Below are 17,547 nucleotides of genomic sequence, written 5' to 3'. Positions count from 1 at the left end.
TATACACTGGGTCTAAACCGTACATTATACTGGTCCTCTACTTATAAAAAACTATTATGTACTACACTAACTTAGATATATCACTAAGTCAACTGTTTTTTTTTAATAATAATCCATTGGCTGAATACCACCAGGAAACCAAAGTAGTTCAGCTGAAAATGATACACAAATATATTGTTATTGGATAATTACATTTACTTTTTCTACAATGTAAGGAAAATATAGATTGCTACTACTGTAAAGATGGCACATTAAGATGCAGGGGGACACAATTAAAAGACACACATTAGCTTTCAGCCACAGCCTTCATCAGAAAAAGAAAGCGAGACACACAAACATTCATTCATACAAGCAAGCACACCTCACGAACACATGACTACCACCTCCGACAGCTCGAACCAGAATGTATCATTTATTTTCCTGTTATTCTAAAACTCACCCTGTTGAACAACGCCAACGGCACAGTTTCAAGATTATTTTCCCTGAGGTAGGTTTCCCAGTCAAATTCTGATGGGTCATAGCCCTTAGGAGGAGTCAGAGGAATTGAATTCGTATCACAGAAACCTGCTGGGAATATGCAAGGTGAGCTGCTGTGATAACAAAACCAATCCGCTCCAGATTCATCTGCATCATAGCTGTCAATTCGTATCATTATGTACCCTTCTTTCAGTACCTGAAATATTTAACTTTATTAGACAAAGCTTTACATAAATAATCTTTTCATTTCATTTATTAATCTAAGCACAGAAAATTAAGATCCGCAATAAAATTTACAAGTAGTATGTATCTGGAAAAACTTCCTTGTATTAGTGTTAAAGAGAGAAAGGTTTTGTTAGTGAATACATGTTCACCATGCAAATAATGTCACCTGTCACACTGAAATTAATAGAAAATTCTGGTGTGGCTTAGTGGTAAAGTGTCAGATTTCGGATCCACAGGTCCCAGGTTTCGTTAGTCCTAGGAAATGCATCTGTTACTCATCACTTCTTGCAATGTTTGTTAATCTGAAAAATACTGCGTTCCATTTTAGTAGGGGTTTCATCAAACTGTAGGTTCCCCCTATAATTCACTGGGAAAGAAAATTCATACAAAGGAAACAGCATATTACCTCGAAAAAGATCATGCCTAATTAAGCACTGTGGTGTTCAAACCAAATTTCTGGTTGATGACAGCCGTATCTCCACTTCGGGGAGACTAGGCACCTGCAGATGATGTAGGCAAAGATGGAGTGAAGGAACAACATCTTCAGGAGTGCTCAGAAAGGCCGTCAGGTGGTACAGAGCCACGCCCTTCTCATTTATTGCACTAGCCTCATATGCCATGCTATGCATGGCAGAAGGGTAAAGGGGGATAATAGGCTTTGGACATACCAATAACCATTTTCTGAAAGAAGCGGTAGATTTTGCAGGCCTGCTGCCACATTCTGCGATGACATCTTGATTTACAAGGAGTTCCTGTCAGAATAGCAGCTCAAGGATAATCGTAATTGACAAAGTCAGCTGGCAAGGCAAAACAAAACTAGTCAGGACATTTACCATTGCTTTCTGTGTAGCAGTAAATGATCACCAAACTTGCAGACTGTATGAACGAACTCAAAGAATCTGTTCCTCTACAGCAGGCTGATTCAGCACGGCTGCCCACGTGCAGGCGAACTAGCATACGAGGGCAAAGATGGGCAAACAACTTGTACATGGACATCAGGCAACTGGCCCATAGTCCACAGGATCATTTGGCTCAGCTGAGTGGCCTCCAAGCAGACATGATCATATGGTGACACATTTAACAGAAAAATTAAACCTAAGTAAGAAATACCAACATCATATTATAATTATGGCACATTAAATTTCTTTTTGTTCACATGTGATGAAATATCTGATGTCAGATCACTTGTTTCCACAGGCCTCTCAATGCTCCTCAGTTGGATCATCAAGTTGGATCTCTCTATACATTTTTTCCTTACTTTGTTTTCTTTTTTGTTGCAAAAACTTTTTCACAAACTTTTAACCTAAACACAAACAGGTTGCCAACTACATTCCCGTGTAGATTAAGAAACTTTTCTACAAGTACATCTTGGTAATATCATAACAGTTTCGTGCTGCTGTAACACCTGCCCTTGAGCGGAGTGCAATTTCGTAAATCACTGCCTTCTAACTACACTGCTAAAGGTACATCATCTGTATACTTGAAAATGGAGAGCCAGAAAATCTCTGTTCATTTTCTAGACAGTATGAAAAATCAGCTTGACAAAGTTACACAATGTTTATTGATAAATGAGGGAATATATCTGGAGATAAATGTCAAGATGAGAGACATTAGAAAAACTTAGTTTTTCTGTACTACTCTGCTTTTCAAAGAATAGGTGTGTGTGAACACATTACTTTTATCCCACATCCTTAATAACCAGTAATGTGTCCCGTTGAACAGTCACGTTTACATTACTTAAATACCTCTCAATATGAGTGAAAAAGTCTGTGCGCAGGCAACCCCACGAGGGTAGCCTACGACCGGCACTGGCCCAACAGGACAGGCTATAGTTGTTTGTGCTGTGTGGGGCAACCCACTCATTTATTGGAATTTTTTAGCTTTAATTTATTTATTTTTCTTCCTCCCTTACTATATTGGTTAAAATTTGTGTTATCCTCTCCATTTGCTGTATTCATTTCTCCCACATCCAGCTTCACACCTCATTCAGCAATATTTAAACTGAAGCTGGCAATGTGTGTGGTGATGTATTAGTTTCGATCTCCTTTTCTCTCTGACAACATTTCTTTCATTTGTGTGTTCCTTCCTCTTCACCCAATGTATGTCCCACTTAGCTTTAGTGTTTTACTCCCTTTCCAACCTCCACCAATTGGTTCATCTTTTCTTTTGTGAAGTAAAATAGCTACAGCCTGATTAATATTAACTGTTAGTTGACATAATATGCCTTGGAACTTAGATGTCCAATCATAGCACATTTCTGTCACATCTGAAGAGTTTGGCATTACCAATATGCAATAGCAGTGTCTGTTCATTTGCAGCATATATGCATAATCTGTTATCATGCACTGTCAGCAGCCAATTTACCTGCTGTCTCTCCAATGGCTAAAAATGCATTCTGTCTGTTGCCAGTCTTAAATGAGGTGAAACTGACAGCTACTTTGCGACCAAGAAGTTTTGCCATTTGCCCTTTATTTTGAAAAGGATTACAACATTACCCTCCCTGTCTTCCTGTACCCACCATATTAAACTGTGACTATTCAGCATATGGAAAATTCAGAAGCAATCATTTATGTGGAATAATTCACCAAGTTCTCAGATTTGAACCTTTCCAAGTTCCTGGAACTACTCCGAATAACATCCTCAGTATCTAGGATAGTAAGTAAACAATTTCAGCAAGCTTCATTAGCTGTCATAGAAGTGGTTGAGTCTGATGCCTCCTACAGCAGCCACCATGTTCAACACAGGCCACAACACGGAACAACAATAATCAAGGTAAGTGTACTTGTTACTCACTATCAGCTACAAGGTGACTCAATTCGGTGGTGAATTTTATCATCTTTGATGCAATTTCATAATAATCAAACACACCTATCAGTCAAATGTTACATAAATGGACAAGTACATAAATCTAAACAGATATATTACAATATAACTGTTACATAAACAAGCAAAAAGAAGTATTTCCACATTAAAGAAATAACTAGGAAAACAGTGGCTTGACTTTGATAATATCAATTATAAATACCTTCATAACAGTTGCCACACAAATTGATGACAAATTCAACGGATCTACAGCTTCAAGTTTCATTCCTTCCCTAAATTCAATATCAGGTGGATAATGAATTGTTCTTGGTGTTATAAAATATTCTTCTGTGGCATCATCTTCGTGCAGGTTGCCCGATATACATCTTTCCATATAGCTTCGATGTGCTGATATACAATGCCCCACACGTTCTGACCATCCACAAGGATGAATCAAAGGGGAATCTTCATGACACCAGAAACCTTTTAAAAAAAATAGACACCAGAAACCTTTTAAAAAAAATAAAACAGTCAACACCCAGAAAGTGACTTCCTATATGAATTATGCAATGTGAAGACATTCCCTATATGTAACTATGGTCTGCCCTCTTATGGGCAAGTAAAAAGTGATTAAACTAAGTTTTAATCAAACAATGGAAACTAGTATAAAAAAAAAAAAAAAAAAAAAAAAAAAAAAAAAAAAAAAAAAAAAGATTTCTACATACCCCAAAGAAGACACGTCAAGTTGCACGCTGGAACAATCAAAAGACACTTACATCAAGCTTTCGGCCATAGCCTTCATCAGTAAGACACACACACACACACACACACACACACACACACACACACACACACACACACACAAAGCAAGCACATCTCACCATCAACTCCAGCATTCTGGCCCGAGATGCTGGAGGTGGCAGTTGTGTGTGCACGAGGTGCGCTTGCTTGTGTGTGTGAATAGTGTGTGTCTTTCTTTACTGATGAGGGCTGTGGGCAAAAGCTTTAACTTAAGTATGTTTTAATTGTGCCAGTCTGCAACTCTATACTTCTTCTTTATGGGTCTTCTTTACGGTAAGTACCAATCTGTCTTAAATTATGTTTTATTTAAACAATCAATTTTTGACAAAATAATTTCATTGGATGTATAAAACAAATCTCACCAAGTGGCGGCAGAACACACACATAAAAGGAAGTTACAATTAGGCAAGCTTTCGGAGCCAGGCAGAAAGTGTGAAGGGAAAGGTAGAGGGTGAAGGAAAGGACTGAAGAGGTCTTGGAAAAGGGGTAGATTTCTGCAAAGTCACCCAGAACCCCACTCGCCAATAATCAGTCTTTCCTTTTCATGCTGTCCAGTATGTGCTCCCTGACTCGTGGTTCTGGGTGAGTTTTCCGAAATCTACCCCTTTTTCCTAGACCTCTCCAATCCTTTTCCTTCACCTCTCTTCCTTCCCCTTCAACCCTTCTGCCCAGAGGAGAAGCCACTGGCTCTGAAAGCTTGCCTAATTTATAACCTCCTTTTATGTGCGTGTTCTGGTGCCGCTTGGTAAGTAGATTTTTTTGTCTATTCAATTAAACTGTTTTATTTAGATTGGTACACTTTAAGAAACAACAGCAATAGGTCATCTGATTAAATTGGAAATTCATGATCAACAGTCAATGAAAAGCAAATTGTCTCCTTTACAGGATTTATGGTCTGAATGTTAAATGAACAGGACGTTATGTAAATTAACAATGTTCCTGTTTTTATTAACAAGTCAAGTCTAACTTTGAATTAATAGCAATCCTCTAGTAACTGGTGACACTAAATAAGAAAAAAATTGAGACAAAAACATTTTATTCAAGAACTGTTCTTCTGTTAATGTTCATTTCCTTTTTTAGTTGCTTTATTCAATATTTAAATACACAGATTGTGAAAATTACATTGCAAAATACTCAGGTAAAAATGCTACAAAATATCAGCCCTCTACAAATGCAGAATAAATACTGACACAGATCAGTATGTCTATGATGTATCCTTAAGAACATGACTTTTATGAAAGCAAAGAATTATTGTGTGTACAGAAAATTTTACTTGGCTAAAATTGTTTACCATCTAATAGCTATGACAGTGCCATACTACGAAATTATAATTTAAGCAAAATTTTTTGACAGAATCCAATATTTAATTACAATTTATCACCCCAAAATCTCATACATCATGTTGAATACTTTGATTTTAAGGCATTTATATTAAGACCAAGTGACAGCTTCTGTCAATGCTTTTAAAGATAAAAGATTTTTTCCATAGAGTCAAACCTTTTAAACATAAATGATGGTATCAAATTATCATACAAATTGTTTGAATCACAGAGCAAGAATTTAATACGAACAGAAAACTGTTCATCAGATTAAAATCAATAACAAATTTGAAGTTTGTTGGAACTGCTTTTACATCTAAAGCACTGACAATCTTAAGATTAAATGAAAACTAAACAGAACTTTTGTCTTTTCATTAGGTGTTACAATATGTGGTAATTAAATAATTTTCAGCAAATTAAGTGACACTTTCGGTCCTTTCATGTAAAATTAAAATGAATTTTAAGCTGTGAGAAAACACATGGCATGTATAAAATGAGCAGTTAAAGGATTCAGGCATTATATTCAGTCTTAAATGACAGTGTGAATTTTTACATAGCTGCAGTGCCAATAATCACCAGCAGTCCCAATAATTATCACCTAGGACTGGAGGACTAAGCAAATGGAACAATTATATACAAGTGCTAAAGTACTATAACAAGACATACATATAAAAATAACAACAGTACATTTCTCCATCCTTTGTATATACGAGTTATCATATATTTCATTGATGCAAGCATAGGAGCTTTAAAATTTGTACTTGAAGTTAACTTTCAGCAAATACTGAACGTTTATGTGCCCAACATCATACAAAATGTGTCTGAAAAGCTGTTAAGGAAGAAAATAAGAATTTTTAACAACAATTCAAATCATAACTGTAGAACACATCCTTTTAACATATTGCTGAAAAATGGCAATTGAACTGTGCATTAATAATATTGATTTACTAATATCTCATTTTTAAGTTTAGTCTCAAACCATGTAAGTCATTTTTCAAATGATGGGCTGAGGACAAATACTGCAGCAGAGATGACATCAAAGACTATTCTTCAGAATACATATTTTTTTCCACAGAGGATTGCACACAGCTGCCCTACCCTCTCTTTGCCTTGTCACTGCGTGCTCCCCAACAGCACTTCACTGTCTGCTTCCAACCTTACCATCCCCCTCCCTTCCTGCCTCAGCCTCCTCCTTACCCCCACCCAGTCGCCACTCCCATCATTCACTGGTGCTGCTGCTGCTCGCAGTGTGGCTTCAGTTGTCCGAGACTGTGTGTGTGTGTGTGTGTGTGTGTGTGTGTGTGTGTGTGCGCGCGCGAACGTGCACGCACACGTGTATGCATGCATGCATGCATGCATGCATGCGTGCGTGCGTGCGTGCGAGTCTGTCGTCTATCTGCGACTCAGCGTCTCCACTATATGGTGAGTAGCAACTTTACTTTTCTTAGTATTGTTATATTCCATCTAAGATTTTCATTTTGTAACTAATTTCTTTAGGAATCTCTTTTTGTATGTGCAGTCTACATCTGGCACATTAGCTGCCTGGCCATTATTTCCCTAAATTAGCATGGATTGTTATGGACCATCTGCTACAGCCAAGATACTGGCAGTAAATATTAAAAGGGGGTTTGGAAAAGTGGACACAAACTACAATGTATAAAAAAATGTATTCATATCCTGACAAGCCTGGCAAATTGAACATTAGAATGTAGGAGGAGGTCTTTTCAGTCACTTTTTTCATTAGGTTTTATAATTTGGTAACACCTTCATCCGACCATATAGGACTTACGAACTTTCCAGCCAAGATAATGCATAAGACCAGACAAACATAAAAAAATATGTTATATAACATTAAAGTTTAAAAAATAAGAATAGCTCTGGGGTACGTATAGTGACTGCTTTGCCTTCTCATTTTGTACGGTTAAGTCTCCCCTGACCCGAGGTTCTGGGTGACTTTCCTGAACTGTGCCCCTTTCCCTAAACCGATCCAGTCCTTTTCCTTCGCAACTCTTCCTTCCCCTTCAACTCTACTACCAGAAAAGGAGCCACTGGCTCACAAAGCTTGTTAAAGTTAAACTCTTTTTGTGTGTGTGTTCATCTACTGCCTCTTGCTCTGTAGATTTTTTATCTATCCATTTACACTAAGTAACAACACTCTGTATTTTGTCTAATCAGCAATTCAAATTAATCAATGAAAACCAGTCAAAACTCTTTTGTGAGAGAAGTGATCTGTTCATCAGTTCCACTCAGTACAATGGGCCTTTCAGCCAATATCCTGGACTTTTTGGCCTGCAGTTCTTTAACTTGCTAGACAATGGATCTCTTCTGTTGTGTGCTATTTATCACAACTTGATCACAAAAGCTTATGTATCTACAAATGCTGCACTTCAAATGTGACTTTAAAGGAGGTTTGAGCACATTTTGATCAGAAAGCTCCTGCACTCAGTCCTGCAAGTTAAAATATCCTTGGCAGGCCATTTTGCTTTTCTGAGCTCAGACCATACAGCATGTCTATTGCAGGAATAAGATCAGCTTTATTACCAAGCTTTGTATCACACACTGATTTCGGGGCAGATAATACTTCAGCCTTAACAACTAAGGACATCACATCAGCAAGTAGAGATGACAAAGCATTGTACAGGAAAGATGCCATGGGGTTCACACTTTGGAATTCCCTCAAAAAGTGCATGATCTGCCCAGAAACAAAGCTAAAAAAAGATATTTTAGCTGGCAGCAGAGGATCTTCAAGGTACTTCAACATAGTTCACCAGCTGTAAGTATCTATTTTAATCATGTGTTTCTTTACTTTGTCCGAATAAGTCTTTAGAAAGAGTATGATTATTACACCCCAGTAGGCTGCATCCTTATTTTCCAGCCAGCGCATTTTTTATGCAAGGGCAGGTTTTTGGGGTTATTACATCTTTTATAATCAGCTCTTCTTGCAGCTACATTCTTAACACATTACAAATTGATCTCAAAAAAGGTACAACACCCCAATTAGTCTTTAAGGCTGCATTCTTGAAACACTGATGAATTGTATGAAGACCACAAGATCCCATATCAACAAAATTTGATGCACTGTTCTCACGAATACTCATCAGATCAAGACTCAAATCCTTTAAGAATGCCCAACTGACATTAGGCTGATCCATTGATACCTGAAGCAAAATTCAGATCAGAATTTTGTATCTTAAAACCATCCAACATATCAGCAGCAGTGGTATGGCTGCAGATGAAAAATAGTGCATTTCCACTTCTTTTTTAACTTTGTGCCAATATCCGAGAGCAATATCCATTTGCCGCAACTCAAGACACCTTGTTACGGCTCTAATCAAATAAAATTACAAACAGTACATCCCCTTCAAGATCTTCGAGTATAGTTTTCTTGAAGTGCAGCATTTATCCGCGAACAATACTGTATGATTCTTGATCCACCTAAGCTACATCTTACTAGCTACATTATCATTAAGGAACATGGCTCAAACACTGCAGTCTGCTTTCCTATAGTAGAGAAGGAGACACAAGTTTCAACAGTCTGCAAAAGCCATAATATTTCCACCCTTGTATCATCATCCTGAATCAGGTGTTTTGAAATACGAGTGTTAGTCGATGCAGCATTAGCGGCAGTGATGGAGGTGACAATACGACTGTTAGTTGATGCAACGTTGGTGGCAGTGATGGAGTTGCACCAGGCTGCAACAGCTGGGAGGTTGAAAAATGGATCATCGACTGTGAGTTTCCAGATTCACCAGTCACTGCGATCTTATCAACAGTCACGGGAGCATCTACATCATGTTCAGTTATCTTGCCTGACGACAAGGAGCATAATCTGGAAGTACAATCAAATATCCAAATAAGTTGATGAGATGGTCCTTATGATACGACGTAACTGCCAACCCTTTAAATCCAAAATCAGGAGATGCAGTTTAAAAAAATCAGGAGGCACGAATGATTGAAAATCCTGGCTCATTTTCAGAATAGTTCCGAGACAACTGATTTGACTCTTTTCCTGTGATATCGAAAAGCTATATAATGGCTATAAAAATACAAATAAAAACACTGGAACTAACGAAAGCACCAATTCCACACTCGTTAGCTGTAGCGTAGTTCAACTGCAGTACTAGGTTGGGACATTTTATGACCATTTCTCCTAGGTTTGTTACAGTTTTTGTTCTTGCAGAGCTTTAAGTTTTCACTATATTGCTATCTGGTAACATTTTCTTGAACAGGTCACTCGCATCGTCTTTACAATTAGTTGGCAAATTGTAGATGATGTAAATAATTCTAGGACCAAATTCCAATTTTTTTTGTTTGGTTTTGTTTGAAGCATTGCTTTTTCCACCATGTGATAGACAAATGTCACGTCAGCAAAGACAAGATATCTGAATGGTGCGAAAAGTGGCAACGGTTCCTGTGGTGTCACCGCCAGACACCACACTTGCTAGGTGGTAGCCTTTAAATCGGCCACAGTCTGTTAGTATACGTCGGACCCGCGTGTCGCCACTATCAGTGATTGCAGACCGAGTGCCGCCACACAGCAGGTCTAGAGAGACTCCCTAGCACTCGCCCCAGTTGTACAGCCTACTTTGCTAGCGATGGTTCATTGGCTACATACACTCTCATTTGCAGAGACGACAGTTTAGCATAGCCATCAGCTACGTCATTTGCTATGACCTAGCAAGGCGCCATATTCAGTTACTACGAATGTATGCTGAACAGATAATATTGTGAATCATGTACCGTCAAGAGCAACATTCATCATTAATGGATTAAAATTAAGTATCAAAATAATTAGGTCCGCTATCTGAATTCGAATTCCTTGCCATGTTCCAGATCTCACGTCAGTAAAGTTCTTCCCTCCTCATGCCAGCCTGCGTGAGCTAAAACGCTTGCATTTCTGCCTCCTCTAGTAACACGGTGTTGGCTCTTCTGCCAACACAACAGTTCCTAAATAAAGAGAAGTGTGAGGTCATCCACATGAGTATTAAAGAAATCCACCAAATTTTGGTTAGAAGGTAAATCGCACGAATCTCAAAGCTGTCAATTCAACTAAATACTTACAAATTACAATTAAGAACAACTCAAATTGGGAAAAATTGTACAGGTAATGCGTAGAGTAAGGCAAAGCAAAGACTCCTCTTTGTTGGCAGAATACTTAGAAGATGCAACAAATCCACTAAAGAGATTGGCTATTGCTTCACTTGTCCACCCTCTGCTAGAGTACTGCTGCACATCATGGGATCCTTACTAGATAGGATTGACAGAGAAAAATAACGAAGTCCAAAGAAGGACAGCTCATTTTTTATTATCACGATATAGGGGAGTGTGTGTCATGGAAATGATACACGAATCAGGGTGACAATCATTAAAACAAAGGCTTTTATGTTGCGACGAGAGCTATTTACAAAATTTCTATCACCAACTTTCTCCTCCAAAAGTGGAAATATTTTGTTGACCTCCACCTACATAGGAAGAAAGTGTAATGATAATAAAATAAATCACAATGGAAATGGAAAGATTTAGGTGTTCATTTTTCCTGTGCGCTATTCGAGGTGGAACTGTAAAGAAATAATCTGAAAATGGTACGATGAACCTTCTACCAGGCACTTAAGTATGAACTGTAGGCTATTAATGTAGATAAAGAAAGATTATTAAATGCAAACAACGGATCTTTCCTTGACATAATAATGCACGGAAATTGTTGCAGTATTGCACCAAGAAAACAGAATGAAAACGTTTGAGGTCAGCTGATTTCAAAAATGTTGAAACAATTGCACTGATTGCAGCTCTGTAATATACTGTTGTTATCCCTAAAAATTAGGTCACGCTAAAGTCTGTTGATTCATCAGCTATAATGATATGCAAGCTTTCACTGATATCTTGTCATAGATTTTCTACAAAATAAGGCCTTAGTACACGTTTTATAACTGCACTATGCTTTGTTCTATGTATCTGAAATTTTCTGGCAACTTCATTGTCTAAATTTCCTCACATTCAACTCACTTAACAACCACATGATATGACCACACAATGGCAAAAAACACAAGGGAGCCCTCAGCTTGATTCACTTCTAAAGATTCTTTCACCGTTTTAAAAGGTATTTTTGTTTAGTGTGCTGCATCAAAAATTCTTTCTAACCTGTTTGCAAATTTAGTATCGCATAGTGTGTAGGTTCTTTAAATGACCTACACATATAAATAAATATTCATGCTATCCTCGTGCAGCAAAGATATTGTAATGAGGTATGATCATCTCCGTATGCTAACAGAAAACTGAACATTAAAATATCAATTATTTTATGTACTTCATAGGTTTTTTTTCACCAATCTCTGTCTCTTTTGGTCTTTTCAGCTGGTGTCAGAAAGACATATGTAATTGCTCTCTCTCATTAATGTGCTAAGTAAAAGTTATAATATGCGGAAGTCGCAAGTCTTTATCCTACTACTGAGCTACATCCTAATTTCCTTCTCTCGATGTGACAAAAACTTGCATTTTTAAATCTATATTTTTGAAGACGAAGTAAACACGAAGAGAGAATAGCCACCGCAGCCACACCGCCATTGTTGTATATCGTTGGAGGGAAATAGTAAATGCCAAGCAGCACCCCAAAACTAAAAGGAATCAATATTTATCCAATGTTCCAGAACTGCCACAAGATTCTTAACACGCGGGCATCTATACCAGGGGGTTTCTGGACAGACAATTTTTGATGCAGCTAAACATTAATTACTGCAGCTCTGAAAAACCCATTTCTCTCTCGCTCCCCAACCGCTAAAGTAGCCATTCAGCATGATATTTGTGGGCATACTGTGCTTGTACTTTACCCACATATAACACTAAAACAAGATCCAGTGATGTAAAAAGCAGCACATTAACACCAACACTATAGGTATGCACAACGGATGCAGCTGCAGATTTATTAATATTAGAATGCACAACAATAGAAGGACAAAGATTGAATACTGTGTATTATAAATGTTTAGGTGATATAAATTTAAGACCTAGCAGATATTAATAAATTAAACAGTTTTATTTTCTGTATGTTGATTAGATCAATAATTTTGAAAAGTAATTTTAATGTAAAACCACTCTAATAAGTTTAAAATCTACCATAATTCGCACTAGCCACTAGAGAGCTACTCAAAACTTCCAGATTTAGTGGGAGAACTACTAACTGGCACAGTGAGAAACACAAATGCAAGTCTAAACAGAGAACAAAACTGAGCAATACGAGTATGTATTCTACAAAACACGCAGGAAAGAGGAAAAGGAACAATCTATAACATGTCCTGCATGACTTCCCGATTTCTACAAACTTCGAGAAGTAAATTAATTAACGAGACTAAAAAGCAAAGGACTTTCCACAATTGGCCAAAACTGAAATGATGGGTTTTCAAAACAACTGTCTTTTGTTTGACGATCATTAGCCAACAATCGGTAGAAATAAAGCAATAATCGGGAGGCAGGAGAAAAAGCTGCAAATCGGGAGTCTACCTCCTAAATCAGGAGAATTGGTAGGTATGTACTATCAGAAAGCCTGTCACTAACTTTTGAGCGCCACTCTGCTGGCAAGGTTTCCCTTTTAAAGGCCTAACGCATATTTAAAAAGAAGAAGAAGAAGAAGAAGAAGAAGAAGCAGTCATGGAAAATAAAATCCCATTAAGGACAGTGAGATGTCGTGCAGCCTTTAAGAGTTTTGCATCATGTAACAGTTTTAACACTTCCCTTACGAAGGACCAACGAAAAATATGAATGTATGCTGTCTTCTTGACTGCTGCAACTGCTCTGGAGTGCTTAGCTCCTTCCACATGACTGACAACGGCCATATCCCCATTTTGATGACAGCGAAAGACTTGCTGCATACTATGCAATATGCCTGGAATTCTGACGTCTGTGGGCCTTGATGGCCTCATACCTCCAGTCATTCAGCCATTCAGGACTGAATTTCAGCTTGCTTGGTTTCACCATGATATACTGCTAGAACACTGCGAGAGTTGCCACGACTGAGGACGGAGACTTGTTTTGACAACTCTCCAGCAACAATTAAAAGCTAAAGTGCCTTCAAAGGTGAGACATCGCACAAAAAATGGATCTTCCCCATGAGCTACAGATATTTCCAGCAGATTCTTTGATACCTGCAGCCCCTGCCTTTGTATTTGTGGAGGCCCAGCCTTGAAACAGTACCCACTGAATTTGAGAATAAAATAGTCACAGTGTCCCTCATGTATGAAAACAAGATTTTGGCAAATGATAGCACGGAAAGATCTGAGTATTTTTCTACTTGATAAGCATGTGGAATTTTCTTATTTACTGCATTACATGAGTAAAGTCTTTGATGGCTGCTGAAATGAGAATTAGTGTGGCTTTGAAATATGGTAAGTTAAGAAATTACACGCTTGTTTTTTATATTAAAAATGTGATTTTTCATAAACTTTTGTCCTGAAATGTTTTGTCATTTAATAAATCAATGTTTCATAACTGCAAGTGATTTAGAATGATAGTGAGATGACATTGAGCAAATTCCACTTTGTTTTGCCAAAGGAAGTAAATTTTAACTTGGAAGCAAGAGAAACGTTGCTGTTTCTTGAAATTTGCCACTTCTGAGTGAATGGTTTTCAAGAGACAGCAAGTTTTATTTGCTACAAATATAATAATGGACCAATGACCATATCGAAAAACATACAACTGTACCATGAAATACCTTGTTTGTGAAAACTGACATATGAACATTGCACAAACAAGAATGTAAAAATAGAGCATACAAAGAAATGCTTGAAAAATTTCTAGACAGTATTACAAATGTGGACCACAATGTTGTTATAAAAACTAAGCTACAAAATTTGAAACGAAGTTTCAGAAAAAAATTCTTAATTTGTGTGACCATATTGTCCGTAGCTGTTTTGTAATAACTGAAGGTATTTTAAATCCGTCTTTACAGCTATGGTACAAGAGACAATAGTGCCAAACAAGGAAATATATATATAAAAAAAACAACTTCACAAGCAGATGGTGTTTCCTGATGCACGCAAAAATCGAAAGCACTAAAATTAACATATTTTGTAACAAACTGTTTTTAGATGGAGAAAGCAAGCCAAGTGGTATATGTGTTTCATTAAGACCACTGATGTTATTTTATTTCGATACAATGAAACACATATGCTGACAAAAACATGCATTTCCTTGGAGTCACAAGACGAATTTAAAATATCTTCACTGATTTCAGAAATAACCTAAAAAAAAGTAGGTGTCTTGAAAGAAGTGTATAAGGCAGGGAAGAGTTGTGTCAACCAACACTATAGGTGACAGGCAATAAAATGTTCGTTCTACTATTCTCGTTATTGCCTGTTCTTACCTACTGTGATGTGTCTATTATCATGTGATTTTTCTTCCAAGAAATATATGAGTACATAGCATACAAACCATCAGCGACTGTGCAATGATCTTCCTTATCGTCCATACTTTCTAATACATAAGCTACTTTTGAAGTGCCAAAATGTACTAAAATAAATAAAATATCCATAAAACACTGCACTACACAATGTACTTGTGGTGAGGCAGTCGCAATTCCTGAACTCCATCACCCGTGGCCTCTGACCCGCCCAGGAGCACTGCAGTCTGGGTCCATGGATAAACCACAAAAATCCACAACATCATACCACACAAAAACAGAACCGGCCTCCGGGCAGATTGGTGAGACTAGATCCCATGGGCACATCCTGCACATTAGTGGGAAACTACGAGCTTCAGATCAGCAGGCCTGATCTGTTAGAGATACTCACAAAAATAGCCCGAGGTTTTGGCCCATTACGGAAATCCATTGGTGGTCAGATATTCACAAGTCACAGACAGAATGTTGTTGAAATGAGACCATGGTGATCAATCCATAACTTGTGCAAATAATCAGAACTAAATTTTTGGCCACAGCCTTTGTCAAAAAGGATTATACAAAAGTCTGATAAAATTGTAGTCCTGTATATCTGTCAGATATATATGTCTGCCTGTGTCTGCATATGTGCGGATGGGTGTGTGTGTGTGTGTGTGTGTGTGTGTGTGTGTGTGTGTGTGTGCGTGCGTGCGCGCGCGCGCACGAGTGTATACCTGTCCTTTTTTCCCCCTAAGGTAAGTCTTTCTGCTCCCAGGATTGGAATGACTCCTTACCCTCTCCCTCAAAACCCACATCCTTTCGTCTTTCGCTCTCCTTCCCTCTTTCCTGATGAAGCAGCCTTGGGTTGCGAAAACTTGAAATTTGTGTGAGTGTTTGTGTGTTTTTTATTGCGTCTATCTACCAGTGCTTTCTCGTTTGGTAAGTCACAGCATCTTTGTTCTTTATATATGTAACTATTTATTTAAATTTACTTTTCTTCCAGTGTTTGCTTTCACTGTTCAGAGAGATGGTAGCTTTCTACAACTGATATAAAAAATTGCACACAAAACTTTTTGAAAAAAAAAAAAAAAAACGATCATGAAATTCAGTATGTTTTTAAATATATTTCCTAAAACAATGTCATGCAGTCAAATAATGCAGTGAACTCAAGCTATGACTATTTCCAAAAAGAAAAGTCAGTTATATTTTAACTCTCTTGGCTATATCTATAGATCATCAGCTCAAAACAACTTCATTTCATCCAATAATTATTACAAAGGTCATTATAATAAGAAGAATACAGTCAATGTAGTGGCTCACCATTATCATCTTGTTCTGCCTGATAATATTTTACATGTAGTCTTTTGCCAACTATTTTTTCAATTCTTGCAACCTTCATCCTTGATATTCTGTTCTTGTCCACAACTTCCAAGTTCATACCACACCTTTTAACAGTATCAAAAACATGTGTTTTCAGGAATTGATTAAAATTATATCACAGTGTTTATTGTATCTACAACTATTTTCTGGGTCTAACAAAATATTGTATGATATGGAATCATTAGGTAAATTCATATTTAAAACAAATCAGAAGTCAATTAGGAACGCTGTTCCACATCCAGCAAAATACCTATCAGAGAGTACAACAGACGAGTAGCTAAAAATACCCAAAACTGTCTTGACAGCAAAACAAGTGGCTAAAAAGTCCTGAAATATAATGCCAATATTAACATTTTGGGATACTTTTCTATCAAATTATTTACAGCAAATTGCCAGCAATTAGTTACATTTAGAACATATCAATAATGAGCTAGATTCAGTGCCGTGGAATCATTACAACCACAGTTAGAAAATCATACAAAATTCTATGACATGTATCAAAATCTTTTATTATTTTAGTTAATGTTTTATATGTATGAGGGTTGACTGAAAAGTAATGCCTCCATCTTCGTAACTCTTCAACAGTTGGCAGCATTGGAATGCAGCAGGTACTGGCTTGTTCCGTAGCCTCTTCTCTACAGCTCCAGTTGGCAGGAAGCTTCAGCATTGAACAGTTGCGTTGTTAAAGTGTTAAGTATGGTACCCTGCGCAGACAGTCAGTCAATGTGATTTAAGCAACGTGCAGTCATTGAATGTTTGACAGCAGAACATGTCACCTCAAAGGAGATTCATCAGAGAATGAAAGCAGTTTATGGTGACTGTGTTGATGTGAGCACTACGCGTTGTTGGGCGAGTATATTTAAAGATGTTGAAGGGGGAACATCTGACCTGCATGACAAACAAAGACTTGGAGCAACCACAGAGTTCCTCAAGCAAAATGTTGACAGATTGATTCACGACGATCGTAATATTACTAGACAAACTGCAAACATGATTGGCATTTCACAAGAATGTGTGGGTCACATTATTGCTTTGCTTGGCTATCAGAAGATCTGTGCACTATGGGTACCCCAGATGGTGACTCCTGAAATGAAAGCACACGGACTTGAAATTTTCCAGGAACTCCTCTCGCATTACGAGAATGAAGGTGACACCTTTCTCCATTCAACTGTGTCAGGA

General features: G+C 37.6%; 1 protein-coding gene across 5 annotated transcripts in view; it reads right to left on the bottom strand.

Moving 5' to 3' along the window:
* Window positions 1-17,547, bottom strand: part of LOC124802465 (polycomb protein Sfmbt) — a 297,351-nt gene that overhangs the window by 44,820 nt on the left and 234,984 nt on the right. For all 5 annotated transcript variants that reach the window (XM_047263252.1, XM_047263255.1, XM_047263253.1 and 2 more), the window contains 3 exons: window positions 16,309-16,433; window positions 3,728-3,987; window positions 440-673 (listed from right to left, as the gene is read on the bottom strand). In XM_047263252.1, the coding sequence (XP_047119208.1) occupies window positions 440-673; window positions 3,728-3,987; window positions 16,309-16,433 (619 nt within the window). The remainder of the gene's footprint in view (window positions 1-439; window positions 674-3,727; window positions 3,988-16,308; window positions 16,434-17,547) is intronic.

Source organism: Schistocerca piceifrons, chromosome 6, assembly GCF_021461385.2.
Source record: "Schistocerca piceifrons isolate TAMUIC-IGC-003096 chromosome 6, iqSchPice1.1, whole genome shotgun sequence".
Lineage (NCBI taxonomy): Eukaryota > Metazoa > Arthropoda > Insecta > Orthoptera > Acrididae > Schistocerca > Schistocerca piceifrons.
Note: the sequence above shows the minus strand (reverse complement) of the source record. Positions and strands in the feature narration are given on the sequence as shown.